We start from the raw sequence: 18,723 nt of genomic DNA, 5'->3' as shown, positions 1-18,723 counted from the left end.
TAAGGGAAACACTATGGCACCCCCTACCCATATGTATAAATACAAATATACAGAGAGGGAATGTTCTGGGCACACACATAAGCTGTACCCCCATACTGTACTGTCTAAGGGAAACACTATGGCACCCCTACCCATATGTATAAATACAAATATACAGAGAGGGAATGTTCTGGGCACACAATAAGCTGTACCCCCATACTGTACTGTCTAAGGGAAACACTATGGCACCTCCTACCCATATGTATAAATACAAATATACAGAGAAGGAATGTTCTGGGCACACAATAAGCTGTACCCCCATACTGTACTGTCTAAGGGAAACACTATGGCACCCCCTACCCATATGTATAAATACAAATATACAGACAGTAGGGCAAGATGGGGACAGTAGGGCAAGATGGGGACAGTAGGGCAAGATGGAGACAGTAGGGCAAGATGGAGACAGTAGGGCAAGATGGAGACAGTAGGGCAAGATGGAGACAGTAGGGCAAGATGGAGACAGTAGGGCAAGATGGGGACAGTAGGGCAAGATGGGGAAAGTAGGGCAAGATGGGGACAGTAGAGCAAGATGGAGACAGTAGGGCAAGATGGAGACAGTAGGGCAAGATGGAGACAGTAGGGCAAGATGGGGACAGTGGGGCAAGATGGAGACAGTAGGGCAAGATGGAGACAGTAGGGCAAGATGGGGACAGTAGAGCAAGATGGAGACAGTAGGGCAAGATGGAGACAGTAGGGCAAGATGGAGACAGTAGGGCAAGATGGGGAAAGTAGGGCAAGATGGGGATAGTAGGACAAGATGGGGAAAGTAGGGCAAGATGGAGACAGTAGGACAAGATGGAGACAGTAGGGCAGATGGGAGACAGTAGGGCAAGATGGAGACAGTAGGGCAAGATGGAGACAGTAGGGCAAGATGGAGACAGTAGGGCAAGATGGAGACAGTGGGGAGAGAGGGAGACAGTAGGGCAAGATGGAGACAGTAGGGCAAGATGGAGACAGTGGGGAGAGAGGGAGACAGTAGGGCAAGATGGAGACAGTAGGACAAGATGGAGACAGTAGGGCAAGATGGAGACAGTAGGGCAAGATGGAGACAGTAGGGCAAGATGGAGACAGTGGGGAGAGAGGGAGACAGTAGGGCAAGATGGAGACAGTAGGGCAAGATGGAGACAGTGGGGGAGAGAGGGAGACAGTAGGGCAAGATGGAGACAGTAGGACAAGATGGAGACAGTAGGGCAAGATGGAGACAGTAGGACAAGATGGAGACAGTAGGGCAAGATGGAGACAGTAGGGCAAGATGGAGACAGTAGGGCAAGATGGAGACAGTGGGGAGAGAGGGAGACAGTAGGGCAAGATGGAGACAGTAGGGCAAGATGGAGACAGTGGGGAGAGAGGGAGACAGTAGGGCAAGATGGAGACAGTAGGACAAGATGGAGACAGTAGGGCAAGAGGACAGTAGGGCAAAGATGGAGACAGTAGGAGAAGATGGGGACAGTAGGGCAAGATGGAGACAGTAGGGCAAGATGGAGACAGTAGGACAAGATGGAGACAGTAGGACAAGATGGAAACAGTAGGACAAGATGGGGACAGTAGGGCAAGATGGGGACAGTAGGGCAAGATGGGGACAGTAGGGCAAGATGGAGACAGTAGGAACAAGATGGAGACAGTAGGGCAAGAATGGAGGACAGTAGGACAAGATGGAGACAGTAGGGCAAGATGGGGACAGTAGGGCAAGATGGAGACAGTAGGGCAAGATGGAGACAGTAGGGCAAGATGGAGACAGTAGGGCAAGATGGGGACAGTAGGACAAGATGGGGACAGTAGGGCAAGATGGGGGACAGTAGGGACAAGATGGAGACAGTAGGGCAAGATGGGGACAGTAGGGCAAAGATGGAGACAGTAGGACAAGATGGAGACAGTAGGGCAAGATGGAGACAGTAGGGCAAGATGGAGACAGTAGGAAAGATGGAGACAGTAGGGCAAGATGGAGACAGTAGGGCAAGATGGAGACAGTAGGGCAAGATGGAGACAGTAGGCAAGATGGAGACAGTAGGGCAAGATGGGGACAGTAGGGCAAGATGGAGACAGTAGGGCAAGATGGAGACAGTAGGGCAAGGATGGAGACAGTAGGGCAAGATGGAGACAGTAGGGCAAGATGGAGACAGTAGGGCAAGATGGAGACAGTAGGGCAAGATGGAGACAGTAGGACAAGATGGAGACAGTAGGGCAAGATGGAGACAGTAGGGCAAGATGGAGACAGTAGGGCAAGATGGGGACAGTAGGACAAGATGGAGAACAGTAGGGCAAGATGGGGACAGTAGGGGCAAGATGGGGACAGTAGGACAAGATGGGGACCAGTAGGACAAGAAATGGAGACAGTAGGACAGATGGGACAGTAGGACAAGATGGAGACAGTGAGGCAACAAGATGGAGACAGTAGGGCAAGATGGAGACAGTAGGGCAAGATGGAGACAGTAGGGCAAGATGGGCAGATGGAGACGTAGGGCAGATGGAGAGTAGGCAAGATGGAGACAGTAGGGCAAGATGGAGACAGTGGGGAGAGAGGGAGACAGTAGGGCAAAGATGGAGACAGTAGGGCAAGATGGAGACAGTGGGGAGAGAGGGAGACAGTAGGGCAAGATGGAGACAGTAGGACAAGATGGAGACAGTAGGGCAAGATGGAGACAGTAGGGCAAGATGGAGACAGTAGGGCAAGATGGAGACAGTGGGAGAGAGGGAGACAGTAGGGCAAGATGGAGACAGTAGGGCAGATGGAGACAGTGGGGAGAGAGGGAGACAGTAGGGCAAGATGGAGACAGTAGGACAAGATGGAGACAGTAGGGCAAGATGGAGACAGTAGGACAAGATGGAGACAGTAGGGCAAGATGGAGACAGTAGGGCAAGATGGAGACAGTAGGGCAAGATGGAGACAGTGGGGGAGAGGGGAGACAGTAGGGCAAGATGGAGACAGTAGGGCAAGATGGAGACAGTGGGCGAGAGAGTGGAGACAGTAGGGCAAGATGGAGACCAGTAGGACAAGATGGAGACAGTAGGGCAAGATGGAGACAGTAGGGCAAGATGGAGACAGTAGGAGAAGATGGGGACAGTAGGGCAAGATGGAGACAGTAGGGCAAGATGGAGACAGTAGGACAAGATGGAGACAGTAGGACAAGATGGAAACAGTAGGACAAGATGGGGACAGTAGGGCAAGATGGGGACAGTAGGGCAAGATGGGACAGTAGGGCAAGATGGAGACAGTAGGACAAGATGGAGACAGTAGGGCAAGATGGAGACAGTAAGGACAAGATGGAGACAGTAGGGCAAGATGGGGACAGTAGGCAAGATGGAGACAGTACGGCAAGATGGAGACAGTAGGGCAAGATGGAGACAGTAGGGCAAGATGGGGGACAGTAGGACAAGATGGGGACAGTAGGGCAAGATGGGGACAGGGGCAAATGGAGACAGTAGGACAAGATGGGACAGTAGGGCAAGATGGACAGAGGGCAAGAGGAGACAGTAGGCAAGATGGAGACAGTAGGGCAAGATGGAGACAGTAGGGCAAGATGGAGACAGTAGGACAAGATGGAGACAGTAGGGCAAGATGGAGACAGTAGGGCAAGATGGAGACAGTAGGGCAAGATGGAGACAGTAGGGCAAGATGGGGACAGTAGGGCAAGATGGAGACAGTAGGGCAAGATGGAGACAGTAGGGCAAGATGGAGACAGTAGGGCAAGATGGAGAACAGTAGGGCAAGATGGAGACAGTAGGGCAAGATGGAGACAGTAGGGCAAGATGGGACAGTAGGAACAGATGGAGGACAGTAGGGCAAAGATGGAGACAGTAGGGCAAGATGGAGACAGTAGGGCAAGATGGGACAGTAGGACAAGATGGAGACAGTAGGGCAAGATGGGGACAGTAGGGCAAGATGGGGAAGTGGACAGATGGGACAGTAGGACAAGATGGAGACAGTAGGGCAAGATGGGACAGTAGGGCAAAGATGGAGACAGTAAGGGCAAGATGGAGACAGTAGGACAAAGATGGAGACAGTAGGGCAAGATGAGACAGTAAGGGCAAGATGGAGACAGTAGGGAAGATGGAGACAGTGGGGAGAGAGAGACAGTAGGGCAAGATGGAGACAGTAGGGCAAGATGGAGACAGTGGGGAAGAGGGGAAGAAAGTTAGGGCAAGATGGAGACAGTAGGACAAGATGGAGACAGTAGGGCAAGATGGAGACAGTAGGGCAAGATTGGAGACAGTAGGGCAAGATGGAGACGTAGGACAAGATGGGGACAGTAGGGCAAGTATGGAGACAGTAGGGCAAGATGGAGACAGTAGGACAAGATGGAGACAGTAGGAAAAGATGGAAACAGTAGGTACAAGATGGGACAAGTAGGGCAAGATGGGGACAGTAGGGCAAGATGGGGACAGTAGGGCACAGATGGAGACAGTAGGACAAGATGGAGACAGTAGGGCAAGATGGAGACAGTAGTGAGACAGTAAGGGCAAGATGGGGAGTAGGGCAAAGATGGAGACAGTAGGGCAAGATGGAGACAGTAGAAGATGGAACAGTAGGGCAAGATGGGACAAGTAGGAACAAGATGGGACGGTAGGCCAAGATGGAGACAGTAGGGCAAGATGGAGACAGTAGGAGCAAGATGGGGACAGTAGGGCAAGATGGAGACAGTAGGGCAAGATGGAGACAGTAGGGCAAGATGGAGACAGTAGGGGCAAGATGGAGACCCAGTAGGACAAGATGGAGCAGTAGGACAAGATGGGAAGTAGGGCAAGATGGAGACAGTAGGGCAAGATGGAGACAGTAGGGCAGATGGAGACAGTAGGGCAAGATGGGGACAGTAGGGCAAGATGGAGACAGTAGGCAAGATGGAGACATGTAGGGCAAGATGAGACAGTGGGCAGATGGAGCAGTAGGGCAAATGGAGAACAGTGGACGATGAGACAGTAGGGCAAGATGGAGACAGTAAGGGCAAGATGGGACAGTAGGGCAAGATGGGGAACAGTAGGACAAGATGGGAGACAGTAGGCCAAGATGGAGACAGTAGGACAGATGGAGATCAGTAGGCCAGAATGGGGACAGTAGGACAAGATGGAGACAGTAGGGCAAGATTGGGACAGTAGGACAAGATGGAGACAGTAGGACAAGATGGGGACAGTAGGGAAGATGGAGACAGTAGGCAAGATGGAGACAGTAGGACAAGATGGGGACAGTAGGACAAGATGGGGACTGTAGGACAAGATGGGGACAGAGGGCAAGATGGAGACAGTAGGCACAAGATGGAGACAGTAGGGACAAGTGGAGACAAGATGGAGACAGTAGGACAAGATGGGACAGCAAGATGGGGCAGTAGGACAAGATGGGGACAGTAGGAGACAAGAATGGAGACAGTAGGGATGGAGACAGTAGATGGAGACAGTAGGGCAAGATGGAGACAGATGGAGGGCAAGATGGAGACAGTAGGACAAGATGGGGACAGTAGGACAAGATGGAGACATTAGGACAAGATGGGGACAGTAGGACAAGATGGGGACAGTAGGACAAGATGGAGACATTAGGGCAAGATGGAGACAGTAGGACAAGATGGGGACAGTAGGACAAGATGGGGACAGTAGGACAAGATGGAGACATTAGGACAAGATGGGGACAGTAGGACAAGATGGGGACAGTAGGGCAAGATGGAGGTCGGTCGGTATCTGAGCAGATAATCACTCTGACTGGCCATGTGGCTACTACACCCCATTAGCCTCACACTTGCCCCTTCCCTGGGGCCCCGCACCCCATTAGCCTCACACTTGCCCCTTCCCTGGGGCCCCGCACCCCATTAGCCTCACACTTGCCCCTTCCCTGGGGCCCCGCACCCCATTAGCCTCACACTTGCCCCTTCCCTGGGGCCCCGCACCCCATAAGCCTCACACTTGCCCCTTCCCTGGGGCCCCGCACCCCATAAGCCTCACACTTGCCCCCGACTGGCTGAGACCCTATGAATATTCAGCCACTTGGCCGCCCGACTCCCTGATTATCATTCAGTTTCCCGCGGTGAGAGAAGGAACGAGAAGTTAATTAGCCCCCCCGGAGTCGTTACTGCGCTCGTTATGTGTCAGTAATTAAAGGAAATCGCACACAGTTTATGAAACATTCATCAGGCGCCGGGGGGGGGGGGAGCCGGGGGCCAACAGGGGACGCTTCTCATTGGGGAACCTAATGGCCAAGGAGCTGGGAAGCTTCCCATGTGGCCCTACGGGTCCCCCCACCCAGTGTAGATACTAATCAGTTACCCCTTGAGTGGGCAGGGAAGGCTGCCGGGAGTGGGAGGGGGAGGCTGCCGGGAGTGGGCGGGGAAGGCTGCTGGGAGTGGGAGGCTGCTGGGAGTGGGAGGCCTGCTGGGAGTGGGCAGGGAAGGCTGCCGGGAGTGGGAGGGGAGCTGCCGGGAGTGGGCGGGGAAGGCTGCCGGGAGTGGGCCGGGGAGGCTGCCGGGAGTGGGCAGGGAAGGCTGCCGGAGTGGGAGGGGGAGGCTGCCGGGAGTGGGGAGGGGAGGCTGCCGGGAGTTGTGGGGAGGGGGAGGCTGCGGAGTGGGCGGGGAAGGCTGCTGGGAGTGGGAGGCTGCTGGCAGTGGGCGGGGGAGGCTGCCGGGAGTGGGCGGGGGAAGGCTGACGGCGGGGGAGGCTGGCGGGAGTGGGCGGGGAGGCCTGCAGGGAGTGGGCCGGGGAAGGCTGCTGGAGTGGGAGCTGCTGGAGGTGGGCGGGGAGGCTGCCGGGAAGTGGGCGGGGAGGAGGCTGCCGGGAGTGGGGGGAGGCTGCTGGGAGTGGGAGGCTGCTGGGAGTGGGAGGCGGCCGGAGTGGCGGGGGGGCCTGCGGAGTGGGCGGGGGGCTGCGCGGGAGTGGGCGGGGGAGGCTGCCGGAGTGCGCGGGGGAGGCTGCCGGAGTGGGCGGGGGAGGCTGCTGGGAGTGGGAGGCCTGCTGGGAGTGGGCAGGGGGAGGCTGCCGGGGGGCGGGGAAGGCTGCTGGGAGTGGGAGCGCTGGGGTGGGAGGCGCCGGAGTGGCGGGGGAGGCGCCGGGAGTGGGAGGCTGCCTGGAGTGGGCAGGGGAGGCGCTGGGAGTGGGACGGGGGAGGCTGCTGGGAGTGGGCGGCTGCCGGGAGTGGGAGGCTGCCGGGAGTGGGCGGGGAGGCTGCCGAGGGAGGTTTTTGGGCGGGGAAGGCTGCCGGGAGTGGGCGGGGAAGGCCTGCCGGGAGTGGGCGGGGGAGGCTGCCGGGAGTGGGCGGGGGAGGCTGCGGAGTGGGCGGGGAGGCTGCCGGGAGTGGGCGGGAGCTGCCGGAGTGGGAGGCTGCTGGGTGGGCGGGGGAGGCTGCCGGGAGTGGGAGGCTGCTGGGAGTGGGAGGCTGCCGGGAGTGGGCGGGGAAGGCCTGCTGGGAGTGGGAGGCTGCTGGAGTGGGAGGCTGCCGGGAGTGGGAGGCTGCCGGGAGTGGGATGGACTGCGGGAGTGCGCGGGGAGGCTGCCGGAAGTGGGCGGGAAGGCTGCCGGTAGTGGGGCGGGGAGGCTGCCGGGAGTGGGAGGAGGCTGCCGGGAGTGGGGCGGGGAAGGCTGCCGGATAGTGGGCGGGGGAGGCTGCCGGGAGTGGGCGGGGAAGGCTGCTGGGAGTGGGGGCTGCTGGGAGTGAGGAGGCTGCTGGGGAGTGGGCGGGGAGGCTGCCGGGAGTGGCGGGGAAGGCTTGCTGGGAGTGGAGGCTGCCAGGGAGTGGGCGGCGGAAGCTGCTTGGAGTGGGAAGACCTGCCGGAGTGGGAGGCTGCCGGGAGTGGGAAGGGCTGCGGGAGTGGGCCGGGGAAGGCGCCGGGAGTGGGAAGCGCTGCGCGGGAAGTGGCAGGGGGAGGCTGCCGGGAGTGGGAGTGGGAGGCTGCCGGGATGGGCGGGGAAGGCTGCCACGGGAGTGGGGGGGGAAGGCCTGCCGGGAGTGGGCGGGGGAAGTGCCTGCCGGGAGTGGGCGGGGGACGGACTGCCGGTGAGTGGCGGGGGAGGCTGCCGGGAGTGGGCGGGGGAGCTGCGGGAGTGGGCGGGAAGGCCTGCCGGGAGTGGGCGGGGAAGGCTGCTGGAGTGGGAGGCTGCTGGGAGTGGGAGGCTGCTGGGAGTGGCGGGAGGCTGCCGGGAGTGGGCGGGGGAGGCTGCCGGGAGTGGCGCGGGGAAAGGCCTGCTGGGAGTGGGAGGGCTGCTGGGAGTGGGAGGCTGGCCGGGAGTGGGCCGGGGAGGCCTGCCGGGAGTGGGCGGGGGAGGCTGCCCGGAGTGCGCGCGGGGAGGCTGCCGGGAGTGGGGCCGGGGGAGGCCTGCTGGGAGTGGGAGCGCTGCTGGGAGTGGGCGGGAGGCTGCCGGGAGTGGGGGCGGGGAAGGCTGCTGGGAGTGGGAGGCTGCTGGGAGTGGGAGCTGCCGTGGGTGGGCGGGGAGGCCTGCCGGGAGTGGGAGGCGCTGGAGTGGGCGGGGGAGGCTGCTTGGAGTGGGAGGCTGCCGGGAGTGGAGGCCTGCCGGATGGGCGGGGGAGGCTGCGGGAGTGGGCGGGGAAAGGCTGCCGGGAGTGGGCTCGGGGGAGGCTGCCGGGAGTGGGCGGGGGAGGCTGCGGGATGGGCGGGGAGGCTGCCGGGAGTGGGCGGGGAAGGCTGCCGGATGGGCGGGGGTAGGCTGCCGGGAAGTGGGAGGCTGCTGGGAGTGGGCGGGGGAGGCTTGCCGGAAGTGGGAGGCTGCCGGAGTGGGCGGGGGAAGGCTGCTGGGAGTGGGAGGCTGCGGGATGGGACGGGGGAGGCTGCCGGGAGTGCGCGGGGAGGCTTGGTCCGGAGTGGGCGGGGAAGGCTGGCGGTAGTGGGCGGGGGAGGCTGCCGGGAGTCGGCGGGAAGGCTGCTGGGAGTGGGAAGGCTGCTGGGAGTGGGAGGCTGCTGGGAGTGGGCGGGGGGGAAAAAAAAAAAAAAAAAAAAAAAAGGCCTGCCGGGAGTGGGCGGGAAGGGCTGCATGGGAGTGGAGGCCTGCCGGGAGTGGGCGGGAAGGCTGCTCGGGAGTGGGAGACTGCTGGGAGTGGGGAGTGCCGGGAGTGGGAGGCTGCGCTGAGTGGGCCGGGGAAGCTGCCGGGAGTGGGAGGGGAGGCTGCCGGGAGTGGGTGGAGGGGGAGGCTGCCGGGATGGGAGTCGGGAGGCTGGCCGGGAGTGGGCGGGGAAGGCTGCCTGCGGAGTGGGAGGGGGAGGCTGCAGGAGTGGGCGGGGGACGGCTGCCGGGAGTGGGCGGGGAGGCTGCCGGGAGTGGGCGGAGGGGAGGCTGCGGAGATGGGCGGGGGAAGCTGCCGGAGTGGAGGCTGCCGGAAGTGGGAAGGGGGAGGCTGCCCGTGATGGAGGGGGTCGGGGGAGGCTGCGGGGAGTGGGCGGGGAGGCCTGCAAGGGGAGTGGGCGGCGGAAGGGCTGCCGGGAGTGGGAGGGGAGGGCTGCGGGAGTGGGGGGGGAGGCTGCCGGGAGTGGGCGGGGGAGGCTGCCGGGGAGTGGCGGGGGGAGGCCTTGACGCGGGAGTTGGGAAGGGGGAAGGCTGCGGGAGTAGGGAGCGTGGGGGAGGCCTTGCCGGGAGTGGGCGGGGGAGGCTGCCGGGAGTAGCGCGGGGGAGGATGCGGGAGTGCGCAGCGGGAGATGCGGGAGTGGGCGGGGAAGGATGCGGGAGTGGGCAGGGAGGCTGCCGGAGTGGAGGGGGGCTGCTGGGAGTGGGAGGGGAGGCTGCCGGGAGTGGGCAGGGAGGCTGCCGGGAGTGGGAGGCTGCCGGGAGTGGGAGTGGGAGGCTGCCGGAAGTGGAGTCGGAGGCTGCCGGGATGGGCGGGGAAGGCTGCCGAGGAGTGGGCGGGAAGGCTGCCGGGAGTGGGCGGGGAAGGCTGCCGGGAGTGGGCCAGGCGAAGGCTGCCGGGAGTGGGCGGGGAAGGCTGCCGGGAGTGGGCAGGGAAGGCCTGGCGGGAGTGGGAGGCTGCTGGGAGTGGAGGGAAAGGCTGCCAGGAGTGGGCCGGGCAAGGCTGCCGGGAGTGGGAAAGGGGGAGCTGCTGGGAAGTGGGGGAGGCTGCTGGGAGTCGGGAGGGGGAGGCTGCTGGGACGTGGGAGGCTGCTGGGAGTTGGGAGGCCTGCCGGAGTGGGAGGGCTGCCGGGAGTGGGAGGGGGAGGCTGCTGGGAGGTGGGAGGGGGAGGCTGCCGGGAATGGCAGGGAGTGGGGAGGCTGGCCGGGAGTGGGCAGGGAGGCTGCTGGGAGTGGCAGGGAAGGCTGCCGGGAGTGGGAGGACTAGCCGAAGTGGGAGTGCGGAAGGCTGCCGGGAGTGGGAGTGGGAGGCTGCACGGGAGTGGGCGGGGAAGGCTGCTGGGAGTGGGAGGGGGAGGCTGCCCGGGAGTGGGCAGGGAAGGCTGGCCGGGAGTGGGAGTGGGAACGGCTGCTGGGAGTGGGAGGGGGAGGCTGCCGGGAGTGGGACGGGGGAAGGCCCTGCCGGGAGTGGGAGGGGAGGCTGCTGGGAGTGGGGAGGCTGTGGGAGTGGGAGGGGGAGGCTGCTGGAGTGCGGAGGCTGCTGGGAGTGGGAGGCTGCCAGGGAGTGGGAGGCTAGCCGGAGTGGGAGGGGGAGGCTGCTGGGAGTGGGAGGGGGAAGGCCTGCAGGGATGGCAGGGAGTGGGAGGCTGCCGGGAGTGGAGGCTGCGGGCACAGTGGCAGGGGAGGCTGCTCGGGAGTGGGAGGCTGCCGGGAGTGGGCAGGGAAAGGCTGGCCGGGAGTGGGGAGGGGGAGGCTGCCGGGAGTGGGGAGGGGGAGGCTGCCGGGAGTGGGCAGGGAAGGGCTGCCGGGAAGTGGGAGGGGGAGGCGCCGGGAGTGGGAGGGGGAGCTGCTGGGAGTAGGGGAGGGGCGAGGCTGCTGGAAGTGGGCAGGGAAAGGCTGCCGGAGTGGGAGGGGAAGGCTTGCCGGGAGTGGGAGGCTGCTGGGAAGTGGGAGGCTGCCGGGAGGGGAGGGGAGGCTGACCAGGGAGTGGGTCGGGGGAGGCTGCCTGGCAAGTGGGAGGCCTGCCGGGAGTGGGCAGGGGAGGCTGCTGGGAGGGGAAGGCTGCCGGGAGTGGGGAGGGGAGGCTGCCGGGAGTGGGCGGGGAGGCTTGCCGAGGAGTGGGCGGGGGAGGCTGCCGGGAGTGGGCAGGGGAGGCTGCTGGGAGTGGGAGGCTGCCCGGGAGTGGGCGGGGAAGGCTGCTGGGAGTGGGAAGGCTCCGGAGTGGGAGGGAGGCTGCCGGGAGTGGGCGGGGGAGGCTGCTGGGAGTGGGAGGCTGCCCGGGAGTGGGCAGGGGAGGCTGCTGGGAGTGGGAGGCTGCCGGGAGTGGGCAGGGGAGGCTGCTGGGAGTGTTGCAGTTGTACTTACAGTAAGTGCTCATAGAGAGCCCATTAACAGCTCAAGCAGCAAATAAACCTGTCTGTGCCACACGTCGGCCCCCGCAGCCCATGGGAAGTGCCAGCGAACTGTCAGCTCATTAGCCCAGCAGCAGGGAGTTAATTCTCTCACTTGGCAGCTGGGAGGCTCCAATAAAGCAACAATGGCCTCCCCCTCCATCTCTGCCCTCACCGCCAACCTGCCCCCGGGGCCCCCCGGCCGCCCACTCTTATTCGCTCCTGAAAAAACAAACCCTGAGCGGAACCCCCAGGGCAGGAGCCCAAACAGCAGCAGAACCTTCATTAGGGCCACACTGAAACCCCGATTCTATGGTTCTGACCCAATCGCACATCCATGGATAGGGGAACCAGCCCAATTCCCACAGTACCACCATCCCTACAGGAACTGAAATCCTTATATATATATATATGGTTCTGATCCGGAAGCAGAGTTCTTAAAGTTGTAAAGAAAAAAAATTGCATTTTAGTAAATTGGTGACTTTTCATTTTTAGTGAAAATACGTCGAATGTGGAATTTCACACTTTAGTAAATATGGAAGCTGATTGGTTAAACGGGGAAAATCACACACCGACCCCCTTGTGTAATAATAAGTTTACCCAGGAGCAGTAACCCGTAGCAACCAATGATGTGTTGGCTTTTAAACAGGTGGCCAGTACATTCTGCCTGCTGATTGGTTGCTATGGGTTACTGCTCCTGGGCAAACTGCCTCTATTTTAATAAATGCTTTCATTAATTCATTTGTATTTATTTCCACTTGGAATCGGATTCAGAGAAAGTTCTGAGGTACTTTGTGCAGAGAGTCGCAACCTTGGGATGAAGTATAAAGGGAATGAGTAGGGAACGCGGCAGTCATTTATTTGCCCCTATAAATAATGTATCATCCGCCTCTTAAATACCAACCCAAACAGCGATGGTTCTGCCCCTCGGGGGACTGAAAAGAAAGATTCCTCCCCACAAAGGAGCCTGAGATACAGCCGGGCCCCCGGTGACACTGGGAAATGGCAAGAAATGTCTGGGGGCCACAGGAATCAATGACGGGGGGGTAAAAGTGAGGTTACACTGCATATTTACAGTACTCAGGGAAAACTGTAAAACTGGGGGGTGACTGAGTGATTCATTGGTGGTGGGGAGGAAAGGGGATCTCACCATCAGCATAGGAAGGGGTTCCTTACTGTAAGGGCAGTCAGGTTATGGGATTCCCTACCCAGAGAGGGGGAATGAGTGATACATTGGGGGTGGGGAGGAAAGGGGATCTCACCATCAGCATAGGAAGGGGGGGTTCCTTACTGTAAGGGCAGTCAGGTTATGGGAGTTCCCTACCCAGAGAGGGGGAATGAGTGATACCATTGGGGGTGGGGAAGGAAAAGGGGATCTCACCATCAGCATAGGAAGGGGTTCCCTTACTGTAAGGGCCAGTCAGGGTTATGGGATTCCCTACCGCAGAGAGGGTGGAATGAGTGATACATTGGGGGTGGGGAGGAAAGGGGATCTCACCATCAGCATAGGAAGGGGTTCCTTACTGTAAGGGCAGTCAGGTTATGGGGTTCCCTACCCAGAGAGGGGGAATGAGTGATACATTGGGGGTGGGGAGGAAAGGGGATCTCACCATCAGCATAGGAAGGGGTTCCTTACTGTAAGGGCAGTCAGGGTAACTATAAGGTGCTGGGTATAAATACAGGGGTGCAGGAAGTATATTGACCCCAGATCCTGACAGTTTATATATAGAGAATAAAGTCTGTGTATCATCAGGAAATAAAGCTCTGGGCCCCCCCTGCCCCCCGGGGGCCACATTACTCTGTATAACAAGAGGAGGTGAGTGAATGAAAGTGCACTTGTACATACCCGGCCCTGGCACAGCAGCACTGTCAGTACCCGGCCCTGGCACAGCAGCACTGTCAGTACCCGGCCCTGGCACAGCAGCACTGTCAGTACCCGGCCCTGGCACAGCAGCACTGTCAGTACCCGACAGCAGCACTGTCAGTACCCACAGCAGCACTGTCAGTACCCGGCCTGGCACCAGCAGCACTGTCAGTACCCGGCCTGGCACAGCAGCACTGTCAGTACCCGGCCCTGGCACAGCAGCACTGTCAGTACCCGGCCCTGGCACAGCAGCACTGTCAGTACCCGGCCCTGGCACAGCAGCACTGTCAGTACCCGGCCCTGGCACAGCAGCACTGTCAGTAGCTGGCCTGGTGCCCCGCGCCAACACAAGATATACAGCTCTGTACCCGCCGCTATGTGCCAGCACTCACGCCAAGCCCATAAATCTACACTGGCACCAGCTGCACACAGACTGGCTTTATACACTCTCTTCTCCTTGGCAAGGGGGGGGCACACTGAACCGATGCCAATTGGATGATGCCCCCCTTGTAATCTAAAGAAACACAGTTAAAGGGGAACTGCACCACATTTTGTACAAACAACTGCAATTGCTTATTTGCACTCAGTATGATGGGAGTTGTAGTTGCAGGTCTGCCAGTCTCACACGAGGGCACCCACACAGGGGCAACAGTTATGCCAACTGCACCTACTGCCCCTACTGCGTCTACTGTGCCTACTGCCCCTACTGCCCCTACTGCCCCTACTGCCCCTACTGCGCCTACTGCGCCTACTGCCCCTACTGCGCCTACTGCCCCTACTGCCCCTACTCTACTGCCCTACTATTGCGCCTACTGCCCCCTACTGCCCCTACTGCCCCTAACTGCGCCTACTGCCCCTACTGCCCTACTGCCCCTACTGCGCCTACTGCCCCTACTGCCCCTACTGCCCCTACTGCCCCTACTGCCCCTACTGCGCCTACTGCCCCTACTGCACCTACTGCCCCTACTGCGCCTACTGCCCCTACTGCCCCTACTGGCAGCTGCCTACGTTAGCCCTGTGCCTGGCACGGCTTGGAAGTGGCACAATATCAGAGAATGCCCGCAGCCATGGCAAAGCTGATCTGCCTGTGTATTGTGCCCGGGGTACCCACTGCATTACCAGATGCCACACATTGAGTCACTGGGTGGGTGCCAGGGAGGATGTCTGGTGGGTGCCAGGGAGCTTTAGGGGCAGAATGGCAGTCGGCAGATGGTTTATTTGCCATTTTCCCATCTCACAGTGCCAGGGGGAGGGTGACATTGCTGGCAGTGCCAGGGGGAAGTGGGCGGGTGTCTGTCCCACTGCTGATACTGTCTGTAGTAGGTTGATCAGAGCTAATTCCTCACTGGTTGCTATTGGCAACTGCACTGGTGCAATTTAGCTCCAATGTAAATAACTCCCCATGCCCTGGTACTGGTGCCCCATGCTGTGCCCGCCCTACACTATCTAGTCTGACTGAGATGCCACATCCAGGGCAGGCAGGGCAAGATTCCGGCTATTAATGCCTGGCGTGCCAACCAGCGTCTCTGCCCCCGGGCTCGGCTCCTGATGCCCCCCTCAGGGTAAAGATGGTCAGTGTTTGTGACTCCTGAATGCCCCTCAGTTACTGAACATGATGCCAGGGGGCCCTGTGCCAAGGCTGCAGCAAGACCCGGGCGTAATGAATGGCACTGCCAATGTAAGGTATGTACTTCATTGGGTCCCGTGATATCTGCCCCATATAATACAGCTCAATACCCTGTTTGCCCTCGGCGCTGCTAAGTTACATACCCACAAGTACCCCTGCTCCTTCCCCATTATGGAATTGCCCAGTGCAACAACTGCACCCCCACTGCCCCCTTCTAATGCCGTTCCCCAGAGTATAATACGATACCCCAGTAGCCCATACCCCTGTAGCCCATACCCCTATCCCCTATACCCCTGTAGCCCATACCCCAGTAGCCCATACCCCTGTAGCCCCCCCCCACTTCATCTCATTCCAACTCACACCCCATCTTAACCCCTTCCATGCTTTATCTGAAGCCACTCCCACATCCTCATGTACCTCCCCTGTTAACCCCCTGCCTCCCAGACATGCCGCATTAACCCCTTCCATACTCACTAGCTGCCTGCACCTTAATTTAACCCTTTCCTACCTCTTGGTTTGCCAGCCCCCCAAGGGCATGAATGTGAGTGCCCCACTGCCCTTCCCAGTGCCCCCCCGCCCCCCGCAAGACCTCTATTACTTTGGGGCAATTCTAATGATGCCCTGGCAGGTTCCTGGGCAGATCAATAGACCAATGAGCCCCCCCTGTGCCGCTGCGTAATCTCACCCTAAACCTGCAGAGTGGGGGGGGGGGGGCAAACACCCTTTGCTTTCCCTCTACATTCAAGCACATACCTGCCCCAAAGCACCGAGGAATGAAATGCGGGGTATTCTCCTTACAGCCCCCCACTATACCATGCGCTGGGGGTTACAGGGAAATGGGGTGAAATAATGGCCCCCATTGCGCAGATGAACTGGGCTGTTGTATTTACTCCCCAGTCTCTAGAAGGGCGAGGAACCTAAAGGGCAAGGGCCTTACAACTGCCCCAGCCACGGCTATTTACCCCCTAATATTCAGGGGACTGACCCCCCATATTGGGTGGAAGAATAATGGAAATGGCCCCCACAATATGAGTGGAACAGAGGTTTATGGGTACTAGATTGACCCCCCTATTGATTGGAGAGGAATGGAAGTGACACCCCCATATTGAGTGGGGGGGTAAAGGAACGTTCCCAGGAGGCTGGGGTCCTGGGGGGGTCTGCTCCGTGCCTCTGTAATATAGGAAGGGAGAGAGGGGTGCACCCCAAGCTCTTATGGGGGCTCCACTTGGGTCCCATCAGCACAAGTTACTATGACCCATAGGGCAGGGCACAATCAGGGGTATCTTGGGAATTGCCCCAGCATCTGCCCTGGACAATATATGGGCGGGACTTGTATGTGTATCGTGGGGCGTCAATGTGCCCCCAGTGACTGTGCCCTGGGCAGTGTGTTTGTGGGGGCTCACAGAGCGGGGGGGCTCACAGTGCGGGGGGGCTCACAGAGCGGGGGGGCTCAGAGCGGGGGGGCTAGAGTGCGGGGGGGCTCACAGCGGGGGGGGCTCACAGAGCGGGGGGGCTCACAGTGCGGGGGGGCTCACAGAGCGGGGGGTTGTGGCAAATGTTCTTACAAGGTGCCTCTACGTTAGGGTGCGGGGTGATTATTCCCAGTGTCGGGGTGCCCTCCCGTACCCCTGTGTTGGGGGGACACATCGCTTACAGTTCCACTGCAATAGGGGGTTGGGGTGCACGTTCCCCCAGTACACGTACATTAGGGGGCGCAACCCCTGGGCGTATTAAGATGGCGAGGCCCCCGAGGGTGGAGGGGTAACAGCAGGTAGTGAGATATGTGGGTGCAATGGGTTATGGGGCAGGTTGTGCTGCTTGGGGCAATTAGGCACATCCTATAAAGCCCCAGGGCACAGTCCAGAGAAGCTGAGAGTCTATGGTACCGGTTCTGTGATACAAGGTAACAGGATAACCCCCACCCTGCACGGAGACCAGTAAGGATATTCCTACCCCCGACTTACCTCTTGCACTGAGCACTCAGCGCCTGTACCCATAACCCCCTGCTGCCGGCGCCGCTCATTCCCCTCCAATGGATCATTCAATCCTGTGCCGGCCCATTAGATCCCGGCAGCTCCTCTCAGGATCCAGTGTTCTGCTCGGCGCCGAGTCCCAGGTGAGGAGAGCAGCCCGATCCTTTATCCCATACACAGTCCCAGGTGAGGAGAGCAGCCCAGTCCTTTATCCCATACACAGTCCCAGGTGAGGAAAGCAGCCCAGTCCTTTATCCCATACACAGTCCCAGGTGAGGAGAGCAGCCCGATCCTTTATCCCATACACAGTCCCCGGTGAGGAGAGCAGCCCGATCCTTTATCCCATACACAGTCCCAGGTGAGGAGAGCAGCCCGATCCTTTATCCCATACACAGTCCCAGGTGAGGAGAGCAGCCCGATCCTTTATCCCATACACAGTCCCAGGTGAGGAGAGCAGCCCGATCCTTTATCCCATACACAGTCCCAGGTGAGGAGAGCAGCCCGATCCTTTATCCCATACACAGTCCCAGGTGAGGAGAGCAGCCCGATCCTTTATCCCATACACAGTCCCAGGTGAGGAAAGCAGCCCGATCCTTTATCCCATACACAGTCCCAGGTGAGGAAAGCAGCCCGATCCTTTATCCCATACACAGTCCCAGGTGAGGAGAGCAGCCCGATCCTTTATCCCATACACAGTCCCAGGTGAGGAGAGCAGCCCAGTCCTTTATCCCATACACAGTCCCAGGTGAGGAGAGCAGCCCAGTCCTTTATCCCATACACAGTCCCAGGTGAGGAGAGCAGCCCAGTCCTTTTATCCCATACACAGTCCCAGGTGAGGAGAGCAGCCCAGTCCTTTATCCCATACACAGTCCCAGGTGAGGAGAGCAGCCCAGTCCTTTATCCCATACACAGTCCCAGGTGAGGAGAGCAGCCCAGTCCTTTATCCCATACACAGTCCCAGGTGAGGAGAGCAGCCCAGTCCTTTATCCCATACACAGTCCCAGGTGAGGAGAGCAGCCCAGTCCTTTATCCCATACACAGTCCCAGGTGAGGAGAGCAGCCCAGTCCTTTATCCCATACATAGTCCCAGGTGAGGAGAGCAGCCCAATCCTTTATCCCATACACAGTCCCCGGTGAGGAGAGCAGCCCAGTCCTTTATCCCATATACAGACCCCGATGAGGAGAGCAGCCCGATCCTTTATCCCATACACAGTCCCAGGTGAGGAGAGCAGCCCAATCCTTTATCCCATACACAGTCCCCGGTGAGGAGAGCAGCCCAGTCCTTTATCCATATACAGACCCCGATGAGGAGAGCAGCCCGATCCTTTATCCCATACACAGTCCCAGGTGAGGAGAGCAGCCCAGTCCTTTATCCCATATACAGACCCCGATGAGGAGAGCAGCCCGATCCTTTATCCCATACACAGTCCCAGGTGAGGAGAGCAGCCCAGTCCTTTATCCCATACACAGTCCCAGGTGAGGAGAGCAGCCCAGTCTTTTATCCCATACCCAGTCCCAGGTGAGGAGAGCAGCCCGATCCTTTATCCCATACACAACCCCAGGTGAGGAGAGCAGCCCAGTCCTTTATCCCATACACAGTCCCAGGTGAGGAGAGCAGCCCGATCCTTTATCCCATACACAGTCCCAGGTGAGGAGAGCAGCCCGATCCTTTATCCCATACACAGTCCCAGGTGAGGAGAGCAGCCCGATCCTTTATCCCATACACAATCCCAGGTGAGGAGAGCAGCCCAGTCCTTTATATCCATACACAATCCCAGGTGAGGAGAGCAGCCCGATCCTTTATCCCATACACAGTCCCAGGTGAGGAGAGCAGCCCAGTCCTTT

General features: G+C 59.8%; 1 protein-coding gene across 2 annotated transcripts in view; it reads right to left on the bottom strand.

Annotated features, from left to right (window-relative positions):
* Positions 1–17,595, bottom strand: part of lrrc24 (leucine rich repeat containing 24) — a 52,265-nt gene extending 34,670 nt beyond the window's left edge. Inside the window, exon 1 of one of the 2 annotated variants that reach the window (XM_031903437.1) lies at positions 16,870–17,595. In XM_031903437.1, the coding sequence (XP_031759297.1) occupies positions 16,870–16,946 (77 nt within the window). In that variant the 5' untranslated portion in view covers positions 16,947–17,595. 2 annotated transcript variants of the gene reach the window in all.
* Between the last annotated feature and the right edge of the window lie 1,128 nt (positions 17,596–18,723).

The sequence above is a fragment of the Xenopus tropicalis genome, chromosome 6, assembly GCF_000004195.4.
Source record: "Xenopus tropicalis strain Nigerian chromosome 6, UCB_Xtro_10.0, whole genome shotgun sequence".
NCBI classification, from domain to species: Eukaryota; Metazoa; Chordata; class Amphibia; order Anura; family Pipidae; genus Xenopus; species Xenopus tropicalis.
The sequence above is the reverse complement of the archived record's forward strand: the minus strand, read 5'-3'. Positions and strand labels throughout refer to the sequence as shown.